This window comes from Pteronotus mesoamericanus, unplaced genomic scaffold (assembly GCF_021234165.1).
Source record: "Pteronotus mesoamericanus isolate MK-2021 breed Mesoamerican mustached bat unplaced genomic scaffold, CSHL_Meso_final contig_169, whole genome shotgun sequence".
NCBI lineage: Eukaryota > Metazoa > Chordata > Mammalia > Chiroptera > Mormoopidae > Pteronotus > Pteronotus mesoamericanus.
This window is the reverse complement of record NW_026555068.1, coordinates 4,728,903-4,754,965: the sequence shown is the minus strand read 5'-3', so window position 1 is coordinate 4,754,965 and position 26,063 is coordinate 4,728,903. Positions and strand designations below refer to the sequence as shown.

Sequence of the window (26,063 nt, the reverse complement as noted above, 5' to 3'; positions counted from 1 at the left end):
TGAAAACATTTTAAAAGCCTCTTACTTTATAATAGCCAAGCCCACTGGGATAATATTGCCAGTCTAAAGAGAGTAATCCAATAACACTCCTGAAAAAACAAAGTGTTTTTTCTAGCAATAGTACAAATGGACATAGTTCTCCCACTGAAAAAAATACATCCAGAATGAACATTAGATCACATGAAATAAAGTGTAGCTATAGAGATTATAAATATTCCTTGCCCTAGATAATACTGCTGGGCGCTGCTTTCTGCTATCTTCTTCCTGACAGCATGTAGGACTTGACTATCAGATAGGTGTATGGCTGCTCTGATCAACTTCATCATGGGGTGTAGCCTCCACGCTTGAAATCTAAAGTCTGCCACTATGTTGACACATCAGCCTGTGCAGTTAGGACTGAACTGCAGTTGTGTGCTTTGGATGCACTGCTTCCCTTATTTCTACAATGACGCAAATATTCTCCCAGGAATTTCTTCTCAGCTTCTGAACATTGCCAAAATAGCAGTAGTTTATATGGCCTTCATAATAGGTCAATTTGTAGTAAAAATTTAATACCACAATAAAAATTATAACAAATACCATTTAAATCAAAGATAATGGTACAGACCATATAAGACCAATCTAGATACAGATGCTGTATGGAGTAGTGCAAGCACAGTGGTTAAATGTTATGGCTATGTGGAAGAGAAAACTGGAGTTACATCCTGGTTCTGCCACTTTAAACTGTATGGTCTTGAATAAGTTTGCTGGGCTCTGGTCTTTAAAATAAGATAGTAATATTCACCTCACAGAATTATTCCTGAGATGTTTATTAGTTCAGTACCAAGCTCAACAAATGGTTACTTACAGCTGCTCTTACTTATAATTAGTACAATGAATATTTTTATTCTCCTTTCATCCACTGTACTCCATCATTTAATGGTCATCCAAAGACTTTAAGAATACTGTTCTTCAGTAACTGGGGCTGTGCATAATCTATGCATCAAGTCAAGTCAGGAATAGGATCAAAAGGCTGAGGAAACTTCCTAAGCTATTCAATTATGTGGGAATCTAACTACTTAGGATTTCAGTATGATCTTGCAGCAAAGAGGTTATTATGAAGCGAAGCTCTAACAGCTCAAGAGTAGAGGATATCCCATGATTACAGTAACTCTTGCCTTCAGCCCATCGCTGTCATGTTTTTAATGGGAGAGTAAAGCTCTCTATGAACCTGCCTACCATGTGTAAGCATCACATGCCTTTGTTGAGGAAATTTAGAGTTAAAACTCTGTTTTATACCTTAAATATCTGAGACTTAATCATACTGCTCCAAATGAAATAGTGCCATTGCTTCACTGGTGTTTCACTTTACTTTGTTTTTTTAAAGTCAGGGATATAAGATTACTTAATATACAATGCACACACAATCATTTGATATTATGGGAGATAATGAATAATCCCACTTCCCAAAAGATTTTTCATCCTGTGATCTTTTTGCTTGTTTGCTCTAACTGTTCTCTTTTTACATGCTTTGGGATTTGCAATTTTTAAAAAAGTGTTTAAAACCTTTAATTAAAAAATAATTAACTTGGAGGTAATTTGGCCTTGGCCAGGTAGCTCAGATAGCATGGCCCTGATATTCCAAGGTTGTGGGTTTCATCCCCTGTTGGGGTGCACACAAGAATCATTGGCTGATTCTTGTGCATAGATAAGTGGAACAACAAAAATTGATGTTTCTTTCACTTTTTCTTTCTCCTTCTCTCTCAAATTGTTTTTTTAAAAAGTAATTTAGCACAGAATAATAAAGTCATTACTAAATTAAAGTCATTAGTAAGTTAATAAACTTAGTATTTGGAAAAGAGATCTAAACATTTAGATTTAAAAGAATTCAGAAGTAAAACAAGCCAAAACTCATTTAAATAGATACATGTAGTTTTAGAAAAATGTAACCAAGAGAATTTTATGAATACACAGATAGCAAAAAAGCCACAGTTATTTAAAAACCTATTAAATTATAGAATATTTTCTGATGGAAAATTCAAGAAAACCTCCACAATGGATAAGAAAATGTATAGAAAATATCTAAACTTCTATTTAAATTCTATGAATTTTATAGCTCCTATCTTAATTGTTGCTATTATAATTCCTATTATACTTCTCTGTTATTTATTTTTCTGCTAACAATGTTTATTCCTTCACTGATCACCAATTCCCCTCAAACTTATTTAAGAAATCAGGATTTAGCAACAATCCCATCAGAACAAAATACAACATTCTTAATGGAGCCTTTAATATCCTAAAAGACAACAGCTTCATGGTTCAATTCTTAAATCAATTCTCTTGAAAAGCAAGTGTTGATGCTGCCTCTATTTCCATTCCTGAGTTAACTGATTTCCTCTCTTCCCCTTGAGTAGAAGAGACACATGCCTGTGGTATCAATCTACCTGTACCACAATCCCTGAAATAGCTGATGAACATGTTGAATAGCTTTCTTTTTCTGAGTTGAGCACTCTTATAATGTGCATAGCCTGCAAAAAAAGTCACTAAAAAAATGGTAATATTTTATTTTAAACCTGATGAAGAAAACAATTCCTCAGCATATTCATTTTAGCTATTCAGAATTCCTGAGGAGTAAATTGTCTTGACTGAGTTCTGCAGGTAGTTGAGAAATTTCTTGCCTTCTTTTAACATGTTACTTTTTATATACAATTATATGTAAAATAAATATAACCTTCTTTTAACAAAGTCAGATTGTTGTTATTCCATGATATAAATAGAATGCTGCTTTAATGATCTACCATAGTGTGGCCCTGGCCGGGTAGTTCAGTGAGTATCACCGCAATATGCCAAGATTACAGGTTTGATCTCCAGTTAGGACATATATACAAGAAGCAACCAATGAATCCAGAAATAAAGAAAACAACAAATCAATGTTTCCTTCTCTCCCCTTCTCCTTCTCTAAAATCAATCAATATTTTTTTTAAAGTAAAACATTTTACAGACACTGTAATAAATGAGCTTTGTGTGTTAGGTGTTAGTTTCCTGGATTTTTGCTTTCTCTTCTGGGTGGGTGGGCGGGTGTGTGGGGGGGGGTGTGTGTGTGTGTGTGTCTGAGGTCTTTGTCTGTAATAACATTCTCCTATTTTTCTACTTCTGCTAGACTTGGAAACTAGAAAGGAATTTATATGAAAAGAAAAAGTAAAAAAAATACTGAGCTTTATTTTTAACAAATATACTGGCCTATTCCCAGCTTCCTCGAAATCATGTTAAAGCACTCTCTATAGTGTAAAGCACTCAATGAATTAATGTTGTTATAATTATTTTTGCTAATATTTTGGACAAGCAATGTTACTAGATAGGTCAAAAATCATACAATGAGTATTTTGAGTATGTGTTTAACTCGCAGAGCACCATAACTTATTATTCATTACAACGCCCTGCTAAATAGGAAACTGTGGGATACATAATTTATAGATTAAAGAGAGCATAATATGACTGCTATACTTCAAATGATAAACTGGTGTTTAATTTTTTTTGACCAAATCTTATTTTTCAACTCTTCTAATTTAAACTCTGAAGGGGAAAAACAGTAGTAATAACTGACATTATCGAGCACTTACCATTTTCTAAGTGAGTTACATGTTTTAACCCATGCAATGTTCACAACAAATTCTACGAGGTCAGTACTACTCCTGTCCCCAATTTAAAGATGAGGAGACTGAGGTACAGAGTTGTGAGGTAACTTCTAAGGTTAGGTAGCTTCTAAATGTCAGAGTTGAGTCATGAAACAAATTTGGCTTTATTAATAAGCCAAATGCCTCATTCTAAAGAGCTGGTAACTGATCAATTTATATATCCATAAACCTGAGCTATTTATGTATAATTTAATATCAATTGTCCAATTATTCCTGGGAAAACACACCATTAAGTTTGTTAAGTTATAAAAATTTATATAAAAAGGCTATTCAGTGAAACTTTACTTACAGGTTAAGTATAAGAATCTTTTTTGTATACTTATTAAAAAGAGGGAATAAGAATTCCCTCTTTTAATTCTTAATGTAAGGTATGAAGCAAAATTTGTCTTAAAGAAAATACGTTTTCCTTTCAGTCTATGTATTCAGTTTCCAATTTTAAATATCAGCTTTTGGACAGGTTATAGGAAAACAAATCTAATGCCAATTGGAATTAAGTGGCTGCCTAAGTATGCTGCTCTTCTGGACATTTAAAAACCACCAGTTTCCTCAAATGTAAAACGATGAAACAGACTGAAATGTTCCCAAGATCCCTTCTAGTGCTAGAGTTCTGTGATTTTATAAACAGAACGTAAAGGGTCTCTCGAAACATACCTTGAGTATTCTTGAGGATATGGGGAAGAGTACCAGGTATGAATTTCATACTTCCCAAACTCAATGACAGAGGGACAGCGGACTTGTGGATCAGGGGGACCAGTCACTCCAACTTTCTGTGTAGGCAAAAAATACATTACAAAATTTAGCTAAATTAAGTACACTGAGATAGATAACAAAACAATCAAAACAAAAAAAATCCAATATGAATCTAAATGCTGCCATCTCAGAATTCCACAGGAGAACAAAAAAAGCCAGGAACAAGCTAACAAGCTTTGAAATAAGCTTATTATTTCTTAAATAAAGCATCCAAATGAAGAATAAAAAACCTAATAAATCTTAGAACCTGACACAGTTGGTGTCACTGGATTACCATATTAATAATACTGTGAATACTTTCCTCAACTAAACTCACTCCCTTAATGATTTAGTTATTAAAGAGAAACTGCTGGCATTTGGGAATATAAGATAAAGAATCACATGTAAAAAAGGGGGGAGGGGAGTACTGCACACTTGCCATGGCCATATATACAGTGCCTCGACCGACGACGGAAACAACCTACTGAGTATGTGAGCAAGGGTAGAAAAATGATTTTCTGCTTTGGGAAAGTAGATACTTAAGAACACTAGAAAAAGAATATGGCAAAACAAGTATCAAAAGCATTTTCAATTCATTTTACACTACCTCTGAATTTCCCTTCATTAGTAGCTCTTCACAGATTTGACCAAAGGAAATAAAAATACTCTGCTTTACACCTATTGTTACTCTTTTCATCTACGTCCTATGTATAATGAAAACAATCTCTATGCTCTCATCCCTGCAATAATCTGAATAACTTCACTTTCTAAAAAGAGTAACTTGCAAAAGCCTTTATGTCTTCCACATCAGCAATTACAATATAAGCCATCACTATGTTAAGGACTACAAAGACCAGGTTTTAAAACTTTAAATTCAAAGGTAATTTGAATTGCTCTGCACCCAATATAGCAACACACTCGTATATAAATATATGTGTATATTATGTATATAATACATGTATATGTATATGCATATTTACCATGGATATTCTATAAGTATTAACTGACTTAAGGAAAAGATAGAGCTAGAATTTTAGCTTAATCAAACCCAAGTTTACTAATTTCATCAAAAGAACCACCGAAATTATCCTTCAATTGAATGCTTTAAAACCACTGAGAATTTTTAAAAGTCCATTGTTGGATCCCATAGACAGTCACACAGAAGACAGACGTGTACACATACAACACAGACCTACAAAAATGAAAAGATTAGAGATTTTTTAATTCACTTTTTTTAACAGGAGTTCATTTAAGGAAGAAGCCTCTTCACCATAACTCATTTGGACACTCTCCCTGGTATTTCTGTTTTCTTTTTGAAAAACCCAAGGGACTTATCTCAAGTTTCATACTGGAAGACAGCCAGGTGAAACCTCACCCTCTCCTTTGGACACCTCAAAACAAAAGACAAACATCTATAAGTTGGATGGATCCCCAAGGAGTACTGGGGATCTTCCAAAAACAAAAATCATAAGGAAATAGACAAGACAGGGTTAAAGTAAGTTTTTTTTTTCATTTCTCAAAACCAAAATAGAACTTTGTAGGTTTTAAAAACATTGTTCTTTAAACTACACTCCAGAACCAAGTATTCTAATTCATAAAGTAGTATCTTTTAACCTATCCTCACAGCTCAAAATAACAAGAACAGCAGAATAGAAAATATCAGAAACCGTATCTAATTTCCTGAGCCGAGGATCAAACAGGAAGCACAAGAGTTGAAAACATGCACCTGCTGTAGCACCGCCTGTTGTTTGAGAGCTTTCCCATCAGCTGCTCGGCGCTCTTCCAGGTGGATGCCTGATGTGAAACTGGATATCCAGTTCCAGTATAATTGTTTGCACATCACCACAACTAAGAGGATCTGTGTAAAATTAGATTCAGAGCAGATTTCCCCACTCCCTTACCTTTGTACACTGTAAAATGCTGCTCTGGCACATGCGCCTATCTACCTCTGTACTCCACCACCTCCAATTCCCTGGTGAAAGCTTGGTGAGCCAGTATGTTTTCATTTACTAATGTTTAGAAGTTAACAAAGGCTCTATGCTGTAAGAAAGCAACAGCTGCTTCTAAACACTCATTAACCCAGTCCTTGCCAAAGTCAAATTGTCAATCTGAATTAGAAGATCACCTTTGCTGGGCCATTTTATTTTTAAATATCAGCCAATACTCCTGGTAAAACACTTAACTTTCCAAAGCAGCAGGTATTTGATATAATTGAAAGCACAAAATATTTTCTAAAACTATTAATTCAAGTTCTGCAACCTCACACCCTCCTTCTCATTTGACTATGGAAAAGTCTGTAAAAGATGATACATATTCCAGATAATTAAAAATGGACTTTTTAATCTAAGACAGTTAGGGAGGGCACTAAAGTACTAGCAATTGGGCCAAACCAAAAGATAACTTTAAATAGGTCTGTCCTAAATATTAGAACTTTTATTACTAGCAGTTTATGAGAAAAGATAATAACTCTTTTACAAAAACTCTACTTCCATTAAATGACTTATCTAATTCCAATTTCTAATATATAGAGGCCACTCCTACAGCCCCCTCAAGCCCAGGTGTGGTACAAAAATGAAAATTACAATTCAAGTAGATACAGCCCTGCCGCCTTCCCTTTGCCCTACTCTAGGTCCCCAGTAGGGGGCGTGTGAGAGGCAACCGCACACTGATGTTTCTCTCCCTCCCTGCCTTCCCCTCTCTCTAAAAATAAATAAATAAAATCTTTTTTAAAAAATGGTATTTTGTAATATACAGTCCCTGGAACATAATAAAAAGAGTACCTATTATTACTTACATAGCTTTGTTTGTTTATAAATGCCTCCACAACTGGAAGGCAGAGACACATTTTCTATTTATCTATGTATGTCTAGCACCTGCCCCTAAAATAGCTAACAGCAGCTCATATTTATCTAGTGCTCACTACACAAATGATACACTAAGCACCTTGCAAATAGCAACTCATTTAATCCTTTCAATAAACCTATTAAGTAACTTGTTCAACCAAGGTCACTCAGCAGAGATAGGATTTGAACAGTCCATTTCTAGCACCTAGGCCTTTCACCACTTTTTATTAAAGTTCTCAATAAAATTGTGCTAAATTGTTAAATAAATATAGTCATAATCTAAACAGCCTTATATGTCTTATAATTATGGGTAAATGCCTAAGACATTAAGAGCCCTTCACACCCCATCCCTAATTTCAGCAGTACCAAGGAGAAATCACTCCAACAACTACAACAACAAAAGCAGTTATGGGGATACCTTATATTCCTGGCATGCCAAGACTAATGTCCTCTGACTAGCATTCAAAACTCACCAATATCCAGTTATATGCCAGTGAGTCAACACATTTCTTACCATCTCCTAGCAAATGTTTCACTCCATTTTATCTCTCAAACTAAACTACGGACAATCCTCCCTTTGCACGTTGCCATGTTAACTGAAACACGGACAATCCTCCCTTTGCACGTTGCCATGTTAACTGAAACTTACACCAGAATTGAGATCAAATCTCAGTCACCACAGAAATGTATAAGCATGTACACAATTCTGATGTGCACATTTCTGATGTGCATATTTCCATTAATAAAGTGCATGCAAAGTAAGGACTGTGTTACAACACCTGTATGGACAGCTATTGTGTTTTCTATGCCCCCACAGCATGACTTGCACAAGGTAGGCCCTCAAATATTTGTTGATCTGATAGAGCAATAATCACAATGTCTCTCGTATTTATAGTAATTATTTCTCAAAGCTGAAGTTAATTTTTACTCCAATTAGCAAGCCCTCTTTCTCTCCATTCATCTAAATTCTAACCATCCTTTAAGCCTCCTTCTTCAATGAACGTTTCAGATCACACAACTTCTTACTTATTCTTAGTATGCTGTAAAGAAATTTAAAAAACATGGAATAGTCTGCATCATCTAATACGGCAACAAATTACATAAATTGGTACACTATATGCTACTTTTTTCTGTTTAATCTTCCTATGTACCTTTCCCTATTTGCATTCAGTACATGCCTTAAGATTTTGGTGCCTCCATAACATTTTTTGATAGAGTAATGCAGGATGTTATTGTGATTAAAGACAAAGGATTTGAAGTCATACAGGTCTGATTTCTAACTCTACCAGGGAAGTCACTCAACTAAAAGTCAGTTTCCTCATGTGTAAAATGAAGATAATAATCTTTACTTCAGAGGGGTAAGAGAGTTAATGAACCTAGGTTACTTCATTTCTAATGACTGTTTGATTCTTTATGCAAAAAAGAAAATTATTTTAATACCCCAGATTTTAAAAATGCTATAACAATCAAATCTTTTAAAACTAAAAAACATTAAAATTAACTATGAAAATATAATATGATACTTGGTAATATTTAATGTAAAAATCATTCTATATACTTCAAGAAGGCTGTTATGCTCCAATGGAATGAGCTGAATACAAATACTTCTTTCTGGTGATGGACCTCTTAAGAAAAACCATTTCCTCCAAGCTCCAAGGGTCATTGTTAAAATAAAATTCCAGAACAGATGCCTACACTAGTAATTCTTTATGCTTCTATTTTTCTTGTCAAAGGTGGTTCTTTTTTATAGAAGTGTTTCTTCTATAGTTAATAATGGAACATAGTACCAGGTAAACTATATCCTTATTTCTCCTGAAGTTAAAAAAAAAAAAAAAAAAAATCAAAGCCAATTAATGAATGACCTCTTTTGGTGAAAATCTTGCTAAGCATTTCAATAACTCTTGAATTAGAAATATACCACACAAAATTTAAGTACTCAAGATAATCACTATGCACAAATAGTGGATGTGCTTTTTTGAGCTTCCTACTAAACTGTAAACTCTATGTTTTACTCATATAGCCTCTATACCTAGCCTAGTTTTTAGAACAAAATAAGCACTAAGTAAGTGCTGGGTTGTTGGTTGGATGGGTTCCAAATGCTACTCCTTTATCATTTATCTCTTAATGGTACAACTATAAGACTGTCTAAGACTCTGTAATAAAATCTTCCTGCAAAAGTTTTGAAACAAAGGTTGAAGCAGCTTCTACTAGCCATATCTGGACTATCAAAAATAACATTGTTCATTATTTTTATGAATGCTTTCATTATTCAAAACACCCTCTAATCTAACCAGCTTTCCCGTTGGCTTCAACCCATGTAATTACATTAAGTCAAGAGAACCAGGGAGTCATTCTTGATGACCTCTTGCTTCTTAAAATTACACAGAACCTATCACCAAGTTCCACTAATTTAATCTCTAAAATATATTCTAAATCCATCTACCTCAATCCCATTTCCACTGCCACCCCTCTAGCTGCCAGTCTCTTTTACCTGGACTATTCAAAATGCCTCAAAATTGGTTTCCCTGCTTCCACTCTTACCTAATTCTAATCCAATCTTAATAGGGTGGCCAAGGAAAAACCAATTTGTAATGCAAATCTGATTCTGCTATTTCCTTGCTAAAAATCTTTCAGTAGTTTCTCACTACAATTACAATGAACACCCAAGTCCTAACTTACAGAAGGAAAATAATTTTACAGAGAAGAAACATGGCAGAATATTCCCAGATCAGATGGATAAATTGCTGTTACTGCTTTATCTACAATATAATTAATCCTGTTTCTCATCCATAAGCAAATTATTTGATTGTCCAATACAAACAACCAACTTTACCTGTAGTGCTTGTTCTTGGATATCACGAAATAATTCCATGTCTTTCTCAGTCATGATTTCCTGGCTCCCAAAAAGTCTCTCCTCACTTTCCTGTTTTCCATCCCAGCCATCCTGATTGTCTGCACATAAAGAAAGGGGTCACACATTATTAATACTATCCTTAGTTTAATATATTATCTGGGAAAAAATTTCAGAAGTCTTTATTTCAGTTAGAAGAACTCCATATTATTTATATTATTATTTTATATAACAGAGGAGAGGATAGCATTAAACTAACTCCTAGAAAGATATTACTCAATAAAAATATACAAGGTATACATGTTATATCAACCTTATAATAAAAACCTTGAACTGTCTTCTTAAAAATACCACACAACTAAATTTAAACTTCATGAAAAAGAGATTACATTTTAACATATTCTAATATTGGGTTGGCCAAAAATACATTTGGTTTTTCCGTAAGATGGCTCTAGTATTGCTTAGTTGTCTTTAACTTCATTCAAAACAATTTTGTTAGGTTGTGTCGTGACAGCGGTAATACCAGCATGGATTTAAAACAAAAACTTATCAAAATGGGTGAACTTTTGTGCAGCCATTTTAATACTGAATATGGAAGAAAACATGCAACATTTTAGGCATATTATGCTTTATTATTTCAAGAAAAGTAAAAACACAATTGGAATGAAAAAAAATATTTATGCAGTGTATGGAGAAGGTGCTGTGACTAACTGAATATGTCAAAAGTGGTTTGCAAGTTGTGTGCCAGAGATATTCTGCTGGAAGATGCTCCACAGTTGGGTACACCAGCTGAAGCTGACAGTGATCAAATCAAGACATTAACTGAGAACAATCAACTTTACACTACGCGGGAGACAGCCAACATGCTCCAAATATCCAAATCAATAAAGTTACTGGTGAAAATGAAAAATGTGTCTTTTATTTTATGGAAAAAAACACATGAACTTTTTTGCCAACCCAATACATATAAAAGTAGAACAGAAAAAGGTCTAAGACATATAAAATTTACTTTAAAATAGTATGAATATTACACTTTTAATATAAGTTTAACATAACATTCAAATACTTTTTTTCACTCCTTGGTAGTATGGAAAAAGTTTGTTAAGACATAACTTTCATCACCTGAAAGGAAAATAGGAAAATTTGCTCATTTTAAACTTCTCTATGATCCTGCAATTATTATAAGGCCAATACATTCTTATCTCAGCAAAGAGATTACCTTTGAAATAGCTACCTTCACTGATGTCAAGCAGTATCAACTCCCTTCACATTCAGGGTGCCCTTTCAAAGTACCAATTCCACAAACCTGAGGATTACAGATGATAATCCTCTGGGTAAGTATGATAAATTATAATAATCAATGCACTAAATGATGCCTCTTCATCAAGTGGACAAAGAAATTAGTAAAAGGAGTACTGAGGGATTACATAGACCATTATCCTTTGCATTTGAAGATGACACCGCTGATCGGCATTTCTTCTGTGTGAGTGTGGCTGAAAGACCAATTAGCGAGGCAGTTCTTTTCATATCAACTGCTCATATAGGCTGTCTGTTATTCATTTAGTATAAGAAAAAGGACAAGGACTCACTGTTCACAATATCACCAAACTGAAAAATACATATATGTAATCTAAAGATACTATGTGGCTTTAATGCCCCCTAGTGCATGACACAGATAGACGCAGGCACAGCTCCAGTACAGCATTCAGTTACAGTATTGTTATCAGATGGTGCAAGACTGTTCCTTAAACTCTAAAACTCATAAAAGAAAATGACACAGCAAATTAAAGCAAAAGCTCACGCTAATGCCTAAAGCTCAATACTGGTTCTCCATATACTTTATACACTTGCTCTTATAATTTCTATTTCTAAAACTTTCTGGCAGATTCTTCTAATAATCCATCTGCAATGAAATGGTCAATTCAAGAATGCTTTCCATTAAGATCTGCTGTGTGAGATCCTTTCAATCTAAGTTCAACCTAAATGGCTTGTATATCTTCTTAAATAAACATGCACAAACTGGAGCTTATCTATAATCTGCATGGCTGATAAAGGCATGAAAAGTACTTCAACACTTAAGGAGTAATTAGTTGATTACCACTCTGGTGAAAAGTTGATCAATAAAGGGGAACCTGACAATGATGAGTTTTTTCTCTTCTGCACTACACCAATCACCCATTTATATAAGCAAGAATAAGGAAGTAATGAATACAATAACCAAAGAGACATTCAGGAAAAGAAAACAAGTGAAGAAATCCCTTACAGTATATGAGACAAAGGAGACTTGTGATCCAAAAAAGTCCATTCTCCTCCTCCTACCTTCTTCAGAGCACTTTTTACTTTCTTCACAGGGTTATGTTCTCTAAACTCAAAGAACTCAAGCAATAAGCCTACTTTAAGCTTTAATTATCTGAGCAGCTAATCAAAATTTTCCCCTCTGACTTGAATCACCTGCTACACTATTAAGTATTTTCCACAAATGTTTTTTGCTTTGAGAAGTAGAGAATTTAGCCTACTACATAAGCAAATGGTCTGAAGCTATGGTTCTCTCTCTTCCTCCCCGCCACCCCCTGCACAATGTAACCCATTTAAAAAAAAAAAATCACAACTATATTTGCCAAGATTTGAAGTAGAAAAATCAATGATTTCTTATTTGCATATATTTTTCTTATGTTTAAATCAATAGCATTTTATCCACCTTTACTCTTTCCAATTTCCTTCTGGGAATAAAGTAAGCATAATGATGTTCATCACACGATTTATTTTGAAATTTATGAAATGTTAAGTTATTCCTGATTCAAGATTATAGCCCAAATTTCTGTAGGCAGATTCTTGGTGGTTCTACCAAATAAGCACCTTCTTTTGTTTAAGAGCTCCTACTGGTCCATTTTGAATCTTCATGTGTAGCCTCTGAATTCTTGTTGTAGTTATCACATTATCATTAAATATGTATGTTTAATGCATCCTTATATTCCAGAACCAATTATCAAATATAAATCTATTCCAGAAAACTAGTGTTATTCCAAATAATACACTTTTGGAATACTTTTGGTTTCTAAGTGAACAAACTTTTACCTGTGGGCCAATCTGAAGTGCTTGTTTTTCTGTTGCCCTTTTTCCTGATTCTGTATTGCTCAGAGTAGTCTACCACTTCCCCTCGTGGTTTCCGCCCATCAGGGGAAGGGGTGAAGAATTTGGTAAGGCCATCAATGAGCCCTTTGGTTTTCTTGTTGAATTTCAAGGAAACACTGCTATCGCTGCAGAAGTCCAAGCCATCTATTCGCTCTAAATATCCTTCTTCTGATGATGATGCTGATTGACTGGAGAGTGTGATTTTACGCTTCCGACCCCTTCCAGGGCCAGTTCGAACTTTGCTGAAGGGACCTTTTGATCTAAAGAATCAAACAGGGAAAAGAGTAACTATTAAAAAGAAATCTGTATAAGGTTTCTACTTAATATGTAACATATAATTAGTAAATAACCTACAGCTTTATTAAAAATCTGTATCATTAAGAATATTTCATAAACTATAAATATTATATGAACTAGAAGTAATATTATTTAAAGTTATTAATTTACAAGTAATTTGGCCCTGGCCAGGTTTCTCAGTTGGTTAGAGCACCATCCCAAGATGCCAAGGTGGTGGGTTTCATCCCGCATCAGGGAGCATACAAGAATCAACCAATGATTGCATAAATGAATAAAATAACAAAAACTGGTACTTCTTTCACTTTCTCTTTATCCTTCTCTCTCACCCAAAACAAATATTTTTTTTAAAAAAGAAGTAATTTAGCACAGAATAATAAAGTTATTAATAAAAATTATTTCTGAGAAGCCTAGTTAATTTACAGGGATATGAGTCCTAGGCCAGGAGTCAGAAGGCATGTTTGAGTCATAATTCTGTCACTTACTAGCTGAATATCTTGAACAAATCACATTCTCTCTAAATATCAGTCTTCATCTGTGAAATGAGAGTGGGACCAGAGAACAAGTAAGATCCTTCCAGGTATAAAGTCCTATGATCTCTGTACCAACTCAGACTGATACTTTTACCTTTAAACGCAAGGATGGATTACTCTCTGAAAGTGAGGAATCAAAAGATCACTTTATAGAAAAATTAAAGTTTTATTTAAGATTTAAAATATAAACTACAATGCTGGTTCTATATATTTCAATCTGCTGTTGCCCATTCATTTCAGATGTATCACTTTCAAGATTGTCTTAAATGCAGAAAAGGTTAAGTAAAATTTTTTAGCATAAAGGGAGATTTACAGGCCTACAGATATTTTACACATTGTCAAAAGTGAATTACCTTAGAGATACTTAAAAAAAAAAAACCCCAGATAGAATTAGCTACAGAATCTTGTCCCACCCCCTCCAGACACAGACCAGTTTCCTAGTCCATAAGGGATAATTATATCCTGAATTCTGCTAATAGATCAAAAACTTGCATTATTTTTCCTCAGGACATAAAAATGACACTTAGCTATGACCTGAATAGTAGAGACTATCTAGTCATTTGTACATCTAATAGAAATAAACTAATGAGACTAATATCAGGAGAAAAATCTGTGAAGTGCTATTGTAACGTAATTTTTTCTATCTTGTTTTTCAATATAAGGCAACAATTAAGAAGCAGGCGTTGGTGCCGGACTACTTGGGTTTTAATCCCCCAGCTCAACATTTTATTATAAACTTGTACAAGTTAATCTCTCTATGCTGTAGTTTCCACCTTTAAAAGATAAGCATGACCACAGTCCCTACTTAATCGGGCTGTTAGGAGAATTAAACGATTTAACACAACTGTAAGCGGTTAGAAAGTGCCTTGGCACTTTATTAAGGGATTAATAAATGTTAGCCATTATTATTACATAAAAGTGCCAGTTATAACCATTGAAATTTTTTCCATAAAGTAAACAAGGGAATCCTACACTATAGAGAAGGCTCTATCCTTTTCTCCCCTCACCTTGCCACAAGTACAACTTACACCGTGTTTTGTTTCTTTAACCTGTTTTTTGGACGTCCAATTGGATTAGCATAGCGCCGTTTTATCTGTGCCGCCTTCTTCTGTAGAAGTTTTCTTCCTTTTTTCCTAGGTCGACATATTTGACATATCCACATGCCTATACAGAAAGAGCATTCCATATAAAAGCACAATCGATATAAATACACTGAAAGAATTTGGATACCCTAAGTCAACAGTTCTTAACCTCTTTCAGGTCAAGGACTCACATTTGAAAATTTGGTAAAAGCCCCCCCCCCCCCAAAATAAACATGAACACATATGCACACAAAATTCAACAAAAACTGAGAGAGATTCACAAATATCTGAAGCCCACACATTGCTGAAATCCACTTATCCTCAGTTAAAAATCCCTGCTCTATACCTAGCACCCAGATACTAGTTTCTAATTACCACTATACAAGAAAAGCATCCAGGATTCCACTGAGTAATGGCTGGAAAAAGGAAAAAACAAGATAACCTAGAACATCTTGCGATGCCAGGAAATCGAGAAGTGCTCAAAAGATGATGAAGGCATATCAAAAGGACACAGGAACCAATACGAAGGAGGTCCCAGTAGTCAAATCTGGGTCAACGTGAGCAATAAAAGGGTCACAGCAATGAGATAAAACTCACAGAATAAAATAAATGTGGTGAATCCATAATGATATAATTAAACAAATAAATGAGAGAAAGGAGTAGCTTTTCCCCACAAAATTCCAGTTAATAAATGTAGCAGGAATGATGAAAATAGAAAAATGATTATCATCAAACATCACAGTAAAAATTGGTGCAAGCAAGAAACACTGATGGATGCTAAAGTTAGTGGGCAAAGCAGAAAAAGAATAACTTTAAGGTTTCTTCACTGTAATCAAGTGATCAATATTAACATTACTAGTAATGAGACATACAAGTACAGTATACCCTGTTACAATGCACTGACAAGGGCACATCATTACTTCTGTGGTACTCTCGTCAAACTTCATAACCTCAATCTAATCAGGATAAAGCAAGAGACAAACCAAAATGAAAGGACTTTCTACAAAATGCCTAACCAACACATACTCTTCAGAAGTGTCAAGGTCAGGAAAGGCAAAGTCTGAGGAATTAACAGTCTGGAAAAGACTATGGAAATATGACAACTAAATGTAATGTGAGATTCTGGATTGGATTCCACACCAGAAATTCAAATAAGATCTGCAGATTGGTCAATCATATCATACCACTGTTTGTTAGTTTCCTGGTTTCAATAATTGCACTATGGTTTTGTAGAATGTTAACAATAGGGGAAGCTAGCTAAAGTGTCAATGAGAAGTCTCTGCACTATTTTTACCATTTTTCTGTAAGCCTGAAATTATCTTAAAATAAAACGTTTTCTGCTTTAAGCTGCTATAAAACGGGGTTTTTTTTTGTGTGTGTGGGCATTAAATACATAGGAATAGAATCCTAAGAAAATCTTTCTTATCTTGAAGGATTCTCAGATGGCCTTTTGCCCAGATTTCAAGTAAATGGAAAAGGTAGGAAAGAGGGTATTTATCTTCCAATACACATAAATTTAAGGCTTTTCTAAAGGTAACAATCAACAGAGTGGCATAAGAGGGTCTCAAGTAAGATCCTAAAGTGGAATAACTTGGCTATAACTAAGGTTGATTCCTTTTCTATCAACAGAAAAACTTTTCCAAACAAACATCAAAAATCCTATAAACATCTTAATAAACCTATAAATCACAAAATCAGAGTTGAAAATGAAATCTGTGATAAGACAAAGCAGAGGACACTAACTATATATTTTTTTTTAAAAAAAACAAACTGTAAGTGTATAATAAGATGGAAGTCCAAACAACAGGCAATTATCCTAACAGGAGTAACATTAAGCTGTACTGTTACATTTGGGCACTTGTTTGTAAATTATTTTCTAAAAAAACAGTAGGTTTTGAATAAACCAGAGACTCTAATAGCTCTAGATCCCTCAAAAGTGATGAGCCATGATACAATCAACATGACCTAAAACGTTTTCATTTCTTCCTTTAAAGAAAAAGAGGTTTTGAAATATTACATAAGACAAGTGTTTTGTCCTCTAGCTACAGGACTGGAAAATATTTATCAATGAACCACTTCATCCTCCATGGATGCTCAGATACTGAAAAGAGAGGAGAGTAATAATAAATCCATATTGCATAAGAACGTCAGGATGCCTAAACAGACTGTCCCTACCATTAAGGTGACAACTTTCTTCCTACTTATACAACCATCAAATAAAAAGATGCAAATTACCCTCTCATTTTAACAAAATAGATAAAAAGTGCTTTCACTAACATGACTATTTACAATGCCAGTTTGATTTCAGAAAGCATTTGTCACCTTTTGGCATCCGGGTAAGCGGTGGATCACAACACTCCATGTGAAAACCTCGGTCACAGGAATCACAAAAGAGCATGTTATCCTAAAAAAGGGAAAGGAGAGTTCTGCTTAACCTTATGAAACAGAAACATATCAGAATCATGACTTCACAAAACTTAGGAAGTTTCAACGATCTCAGAAAGGAGATGAGTCATTACAATAGTAAAAGTTTCCTTAATTTATATTAACTGAGTAAATGGATAGTCTGGGTTAGCAAACAGTTTTGGGTTTTGTTTCACCTGATCTTTAATCAGAACTAGTTTCATTACTTTCAAGTTTATCCAATAATCAGATATAAAATAACTTTAGTTTGTTTTAACAATAAAAAAAGGACAATTTGTAATTAATACACTAACCAAATAGTCCTAAATAAATGCCTCTATACTACTCAAACAATTTCAGAGTAATATTTTAGAACAGTTCGGTCTCTCTGCAAATTTATAATTATGGTGCTTTAGAAACTACCTAGAAATAATCCAAGTCTCCATTTGCAAATATACTAATAATATATGATTTAAAGAGGGTTCTGTTCTAAATTTTGCTGGATCAAGTGACTAAAAAATAAATAACCAAACACACTGAGAGGGAAATACCAGTTCTACATTCTATGTCTAAATGAAATATTAACAATGGGAAGTGGAGATACTCACTGCATTTTTGCCTTGATCTCGACAGGAACTGCAGGTTTTACACTCGATGCACTGCCACCGTAAGGCCTTCACTCTAACCGTTAGTTCGGGGGAAAACTTTAAACAGGATGGGTGACCTAATAAGAGAGAAAAATTCACAAAGGTCATGAGCAATCATTTTGTAATTATATTAAAGGAATAATGTAGGAAAAATCAGTATCTTAAATCAAAACATATATCAAAGAAAAAAGGATTCTCTTGGAAGCTTGCCATACATGTCTCATTAGTACTTAAATTCCAAATCAGGTTTATTAACACTAAACAGAATTTAGTACACACCCTACAAAGTGGATTATTAAAAACTTGACAAACTGCAAATTTTTATTAAGCCTACATTAAAGCATTAGGTGTATACGCATGCTTGTATATTTATGAATACATAATATGCCCAGGCCATTTCTAAAAGAATATGCAAAAACCTTACAATTATAACATGCTAGGATATGGAGCTACACACATTTTAAAGGATTTTATATTTCATTTTATACCTTTCTGTGCTCTCAATGTTTTAACAGTAATGTGTTACTTTTGTAACTAAACTATATCTATAATAAAAAATCCCATAATTTAAAGTGAGTTTGTTGTTCATAGTTTAAGGCACTCAAGCTAAAACTAAAATGTTTCCACTCTTTCTACTGTGAACAAAACACTAACAAAAAAAAAAACCTGTTTCCTCTTCCAAGAGTTAATATCAATTTGATTCTCAAAAATTTAGAGCAGAGCCCTGGCCAGTGTGGCTCAGATCGTTGGGGCATAGTCCTGTACACAGAAAGGTCATCAGTTTGACTCTTGGTCAGGGCACATACCTAGGTTGTGGGTTTGATTCCCCAGGTGGGGCGTGTGCAGAAGACAAGCAATTCATGTTTTCTCTCTTATAGCGATGTTTCTCTATCTCACCCCTCCCTAACCCTCCCTCTAAAATAAAATTAAAGTATTTTTTTAAAAAATTCAGAGTAGCCAATTTGCCCTCAACTCTGAAAAGATTTGTCTCTTTCCTCTAAAATTTGGTGGTAGTGGTTGCTGTTGTTGTTATTATTATTATTGGTGAGACAAAGACTAGTTAAATTATTTCCTCTCATCTCTTTTCAATGCCTAAATAACAACCTCTTCTATGAGGTGATAAAAAGTGTATCATCAAAATATCACTAACATTAAAAGAAAATGGGAGAAGAGATGTAAAAAATCTCATCATCCTAGAATAGCCATTTCACATTCTACTTTTCCTTTTTAAACTAGCTAAAAGCACTTTCATGGTTTTAATTATAGACTATATATAGTTTTGTTTTGTTTTTCTTCATTATTTTATTCAAGTAAACTTTAAATTTATATTCCTTAAACTGATTATATTCCACTGTGCTCATACACTATAATCCACCTGACCATTTCCTTATTATTAAATACTTAGACTATTACCCAGAAAAGAACACTAAAATGAATTATTTCATGTTTACAGTCTTTCCTTCTTTTAAATTAATACCTTATGATAAATTCCTGAAAGTGGGGTTGGTAAGGAAAATGAAACAATTATTTTTTTATAGCTTGAAAGGTAAAAATGCACTGCCAAAACGTGTTCCAACCCTATGATATATCCAGTGTCACCACCAAAGTTCAAAGGTTTTATCACAATTTCATTAGCTCTAGGTTTGGGCTCTCTTATAATCCAAGTTTTATTATTATAACAGATATGAATTGATACTTCCCTGCTGCTTTGGTATGCATTCCTGTTATTATTATTTGATAAAACATTTTTTATATGCTAAACTATTAACTTTCTCTCATATAGACTGTTCATAGGCTCTGTCCCTTGGACTTTGTGCTCAGAACTGTAAACATTCTTTATACTTTATAGCTTTTGAGTTTTTGTCATATTTAATGCAATTATTTCTCCAAACAATTCTTGCTCTTAAAAAAAATTTGGATAAGTTTAGTTCTCAATTTGAAAAAATTATCAGATTCCATATATTTGACTATATCCATACTTTTCTTCCTTTGTTAGTGTGATAGCCGGGCTCTAAGTTGCCCTCCAGTCTATTCTTGCCTCCTGTCTAGAATGTCAATTCACAGTCTTTTCTACTGCACTTTCACAACAAACATGGCTGATCTGTGTAACCAAGAGGATGCTGCTGAAACGACAGAGTGTGAGTCCTAAGGCAAGGTTGTAAAAGATACTGCGGATTCCACCTTGCTCGCTCACTCTCTTAGACCCCTGCTTGGGGCAACCCAGCTGCCATGTCATGGACATGTACATAGCCTATGAAGAGGTCCACACGGCAAAGAACTAAGACCTCCTGTTAACGGGCAGCATTAACTTGATAGCCAGTTAAGTGATCCATCAAGGAAGCCGTCAGATGACTGAAGCACCAGCTGAAATCTTGATTACCACCTCATGAAAGGTCTCAAGTCAAATCCACCCAGGTAAGCCATGCCCAAATTCCTTACCCACAAAAATAACATAAAAATTTTTTTGAAGTTTGTTACTGCTTTTAGCTTCTAAGTTTTGGAGTAATTTTTTCTACAGCAATAGATAACTAACATTTATTCTACTAGTTCTTTAAAAGTCCCTTCTACAGTAAGTTTTCAAACCGCATTCTTCCCTATCTTACAGAAACTTACAGACCATGTCAAATATAATGCTTCTTAGAAGGCAGGGCTATAATACAACCCTCCTCCCACCCACCTCAGCTCTACTTCATTCCCACATCACCTACAGCAGATACATTTTTATCTGTTTCTTATATTTGGTTCCCATAAGACTTCTGAAGGGTTCCATTACTAAAATATAGTTTGACAATCACTGCATTGTATGGCACATCACTATATTTTAACCTTATCTTTTGTGGCTTATGTTTAACTGTGAAATCCATCCAGAGTGCATTTTGGTTTGTGATACTATGCTGGATATGGTCACCTACTATTCAAGGTATCTTCTCACCTTCTTCTAATGCCTTCTTATCCATAAAAACGGAATGGCTAAAAACTATGCTTCCCAGACTCTTTTGTGACTAGGCTTTAGATATAAGTTCTACTAACCAAATGTGTTGAGTGAGTTTTGAAAGGCAGAAATGAAGCAAAGACCATCTTCCACTGACTGTTTTTTAATGATAAGCGAAGTCATGAAAACACACCTGCGTGGCAACACAGGAAATTCTGACGATGGCCAAATTCAACATTTCCGTATCCTACTACAAAATTCAATTTCCACAGTAGCCTCTCACTTCCACCTCTTTCACATGGAGGCAGGTATAGTGATTCCCTTGGTGGGTCAATTCTCTGCTTCATCCCAGGAATCAGTCAGTCCTTAAAGCCCAGTCTAGAGCTTTCATCTTTCAGCCCTCCTAACAGTTTCACAAATACCTGATTGTACCATTAAATTCCTTTCCACTTGAAGTACCTAGTGTGTTTTCTGATTTCTGAAACAAATATAAGACACTGAAAATTAAGCCAATGATCATAGATAAGGCTGATTTTTGCCGTCCTGCAAAGCCTTGAAAGTTCTTAAAATGTAGACCAAGAATATCTCTGGAATTGACAAACTAGGAGACTCTTCACAAAATCTGTTTTAAAGTCCAGAATTTCACACAGCTCACTAAAATGCAGTGTCAACACTATTTCCCAAAGTGACAAATGCAAGTTTCTATCAAGAAAAACAAATCTGTTATCATCCTGGTTCTATTCAGCCTGAGGCATAAATCAAGAAAGATAAGTAGTGATCATGTGGGGGGAAAAAAAAACCCAGCAGTAACTTCCAACTGATTGCTATAATTTGAACAGATGTTTGATAGTGAAATATAAAGATCAACAGGGGGAAAAAAGCTATGGAAAAAGCTTTTTACTTAAAGAATAAAAACCTGAAATCTGATTTAAATTAACTGTATAAAACATTTCAACTGTACATTTAAATCCCTCCCTTGTCTAAAAGCTCATCTAAGTTACCTAAAACTATGACCAAATTAAAATATGATCAAGAATACAAACTTATATACTTCCTCTTGCCTGATAGCAAAAAATAAAGGGGATCACATACCACTGTTGCCACAGTCAGCACAGGAGATGAGTTCCTCTGGCTTCTTTTCTCGGTTTTGTTCTTTTGTACCAAGACAGAAACTACAGATGGGAATTGGTTCAGCAACCGGCTGTAAAGAAAAACAATTACTCAGGCAATAGTACTTTTTCTTAGTATTAATCTAAAGACATTAAAATTATAGTTTTGAATTCCTAAAAGAGTTATTACATGCAACTTTAGGACAAATGCATCACTCTCCTGATTTTCCTTCTAAGAGGGTGAGTTTTTACAAACTAGTCTTTGTAGTTCTTGGTCCAAAAAATTCATATCCTCATCATGTCGGTTTCTTAGAAACTAAATGACATAGTATAAACAAAGCATATCCTTTACCAAAGGTTGAAAAATTCAACTATATTAAGTGCAATAAATCACAATATCAGTCCTTAAAAAGCATGTGATAAAGTAGAAAGGTTGTAAGATATATACAAATAAGCATTATATAAGGCAGAAGACATTAAGTGCTGCAAGAGAGAAACAGTAGCAGGACTCTGTACAAATGAGAAAGATAAATTCTAATTATGATTTGGAGAAGGATAGGGTTGAAAGAGGAAGAAGACAACGTGTACCAACTGCAAATACTATGTTATTGAATCTTAAGAAGCTTTTTCAAGGACATTAGGTAATAATTATTAAAAGCAGATTTAAACCTAGGTTTCTACATTCCTCTGTCTACAGCACCGTCTTTTCCACTCCACCCCCCAAAGATGAAGAAAAAGGTAATACAGGTAGTATAAATGAGATTAATTTGGGCGCGCAGGCTGCTAAGACCAGTACCTAAAGGATATGGTTTCTGTGATAAGCTTGGGGGCACTAGGGTGGGGTGCAAGATCAGTTCTGGAGACTGCCACTGAATGTTATGTAAATAAGTTGGATTTTATTCTGCAGGAAAAGAACAGAAGGTTACAAAACCAAGAGATGATCACCTGTATTTGAGAAAAATAATTCCAGTAGCAATATGAAAGACATATGGGGAGAAAAATCTAAAGAGAGGTAGAACATTAAATAGTGGTTATAACAGTCTGGTGAAGAGAAGATAAGAGCCTGATCAAAGCTAATGAAATAGAAAAAATAGTCATAGACTTAGAAACCAACTACTTGCAGAAGTTGACAGAGAAAGAAATGAGTTAAACATGATTAATTTAATGGAAAAGATGGTAACACCATCAACTGTCAAAGTTAAGTCATTTTAAGAAAATTACAAGGAAAGCAAGGAGATGATAAGTTTGATTTCAGGTATGTTTAGTCTGGAAGCACTCTCAGGCATTTGTGCAGAATACCAATATAAAGCCTTCAAGATGCTTTTAGTCTACTGTGGGGGGGCAGATAAAATGTTTGATAGAAGTATTAAAATGGGAAACAAAGGAGGAAGTGATCAAGTAGGGGAAGGCTTCACAGACTTAAGTTGTTCTGGAAGTATTTGACAAGCAGGCCCACCTGATGGGGGTGTTCAAAGAAAATACAGAATCAGGTTTAGGGAGTTGGGGAGAAGAGCTTTGAGTCTGGGACTTACTGAGCTTAAAATGCCTACACATCCATGTAGCAATATCCATGGACATTACAATATAGACATCTGGAGTTCAAGGGAAAGGTTGGTCTGGAAATAAAAATTTAGAAGTCATACAAAACAACATTAAGGGCATCAGAGTTGATGAGTTTGTCCATAGAGAATAGATGGCAAGAAGAGAGCTAAGGTCAGAATACCAATATGTAAGTGACTGGCAGAGGGAAAAGCCTGAAAAAGAAACGGATCTGTGAGAGAGTTGGATGGTACACCAATATAGCAATGTCCAACACAAGTAAACTAATAGTATTGCTCCGCCAAGAGATTTAGAAATAAACAGCTGGAAGTAGTCTTAATAACTGTGGCTGTGGTAAAGACCATCACATTTCTTTCTTTTAAAAAGAATATAGAAAAGAACCAAGGAGTGAAGTCAGGAAAGACTTCACCCAGGAGTCGAAACTTGAAGTAAACTCTAAAGAAGGTCTAGAGAAAAGGCAGAAGCAAGTTCATGAGGTTTGACCTTTATATTATAACCTTTAAGTACCATGAGAAGATTTTAAGCAGAAAATGATATGACCAAGATTTAAATTTTAGAAAAGTTAACTCTATAAAGCAACTGGAAATTGATTAGAAGGAATATGATCTATAAAACAGGCCATAAGTAACAAGGGCTTGTATTAAGACACTGATAAAAGGAATGGAGATGAGAAATAAGAGATATTTAAAAGACAGAACTGGCAGAATCTGGCAGTTCTATTTGGGGTGGGGAACACAGTAAGGAAGATGGAAAACTTAGAAAGGCACCATTAAAGATGTGAAAAGTAAAGTTACAGAATGAAAGATATTAATAACATATGTAATAAATAACTCATATCCAGAACATTTTAAAAATTCTTATATATCATTAAGGAAAAGACAGACAACTCTATAGAAAAGTAGGCAAAAGACTTTGACCAGTAATCTACAACAGCAAATGCATGAATAATACATAAATGGCCAATAAACACAAGAAAAGATGCTCAACTTCATTAGCCATCAAGGACGTAGATCTTTAAGAATGGCTAAAATTGTGAAGACTGACAATAGTAAGTGTTGATAATTAAGTGAAACAACAGGAACTCTCTTACACTGTGCTAACTGGAATGTAAATTGAAAAAAACACTCTGAAATCTATATAACATTATCTACTAAAACTAAACATAGGCATGCCATATGAACCAGCACTTTCACTCCTAGCTACATACCCCAATAAATGGCTTACACACAAAACAATAAATCATACATAACAATGATCAGAGAAGCATTATTCCTAACAAAATTTACTCAAAATTTACCCAAATAACTAACAATGGTTTGCACACATAAATTGTGTTATAGCCATATAATAGAATATTAAACAGTAATGAAAATATATTACAGTCAATAACATGGATATATATCACAAACAATAGTGAATAGAGCTCTAGCCAAGATGGAGGTGTAGGTAGATAATGCTTCGTTTCCTCGCACAACCAAAAGAAGGATACCAGCCAATTAAAGACCAAAAAACAACCAGAACTGCCAGGAAATTGAACTGCGTGGAAATCTGACAACAAAGGAGTTAAAGAAGAAACACTCATCCAGACCAGTAGGAGGGGGGAGATAAGCAGCCGGTGTGGAGAGGACACACAGAAAGTCAGCAGCTGGCGGACCAAGCAGTCCCACATTTGCATGCAGATAAGCTGGGAGGAACAACTGGGGAGCGAGAGACTGAGCAACCCATGATTCCAGTGCCAGGAAAGAAAGCTTCAAAATCTCTGGGCTGTAAAAACTTGTGGGGTTGCGGCATCGGGAGAAACCACCAGTCTCAAAGGAGAGTCTGTTAGAGGGTACTGTGGGATCCTAGAACATACACAAGCCCACCCACCCTGGAATCAGCACCAGAAGGGCACAACTCGCATGTGGGTAGCAGAGAAAGTGACTGAAAGAGGGGTAAGTGTAACAAAGTAGGCTGCCCTACCTTGGTTAATACCTAAGGCTCCACCCCTTACAACATAACAGGTGTGCTGACACAAAGAACATGGCCCAAATGAAAGAATAGATCAAAACTCCAGAAAAAAAACTAAGCAAGGAAGAGATAACCAACCTATCAGATACACAGTTCAAAACACTGAGAATCAGGATATTCACAGAAATGATTGAATATGGCTACCAAATAAAGGAAGAAGTGAAGACTATACAAAGTGAAATAAAGATATATAGGAAACCAACAGTGAAGGGAAAGAAACCGGGACTTATTCAAAGATTTGGAACAGAAGGAAGAAATAAACAT

General features: G+C 34.7%; 1 protein-coding gene across 3 annotated transcripts in view; it reads right to left on the bottom strand.

The window, feature by feature from the left end:
- Positions 1-26,063, bottom strand: part of KAT6A (lysine acetyltransferase 6A) — a 102,331-nt gene that overhangs the window by 26,993 nt on the left and 49,275 nt on the right. For 2 of the 3 annotated variants that reach the window (XM_054565962.1, XM_054565961.1), the window contains 7 exons: positions 22,213-22,321; positions 18,150-18,265; positions 17,461-17,542; positions 15,085-15,220; positions 13,173-13,489; positions 10,080-10,198; positions 4,326-4,441 (listed from right to left, as the gene is read on the bottom strand). In XM_054565962.1, coding sequence (XP_054421937.1) covers positions 4,326-4,441; positions 10,080-10,198; positions 13,173-13,489; positions 15,085-15,220; positions 17,461-17,542; positions 18,150-18,265; positions 22,213-22,321 — 995 coding nt within the window. The remainder of the gene's footprint in view (positions 1-4,325; positions 4,442-10,079; positions 10,199-13,172; positions 13,490-15,084; positions 15,221-17,460; positions 17,543-18,149; positions 18,266-22,212; positions 22,322-26,063) is intronic. The other variant, XM_054565963.1, reaches the window with a different exon arrangement.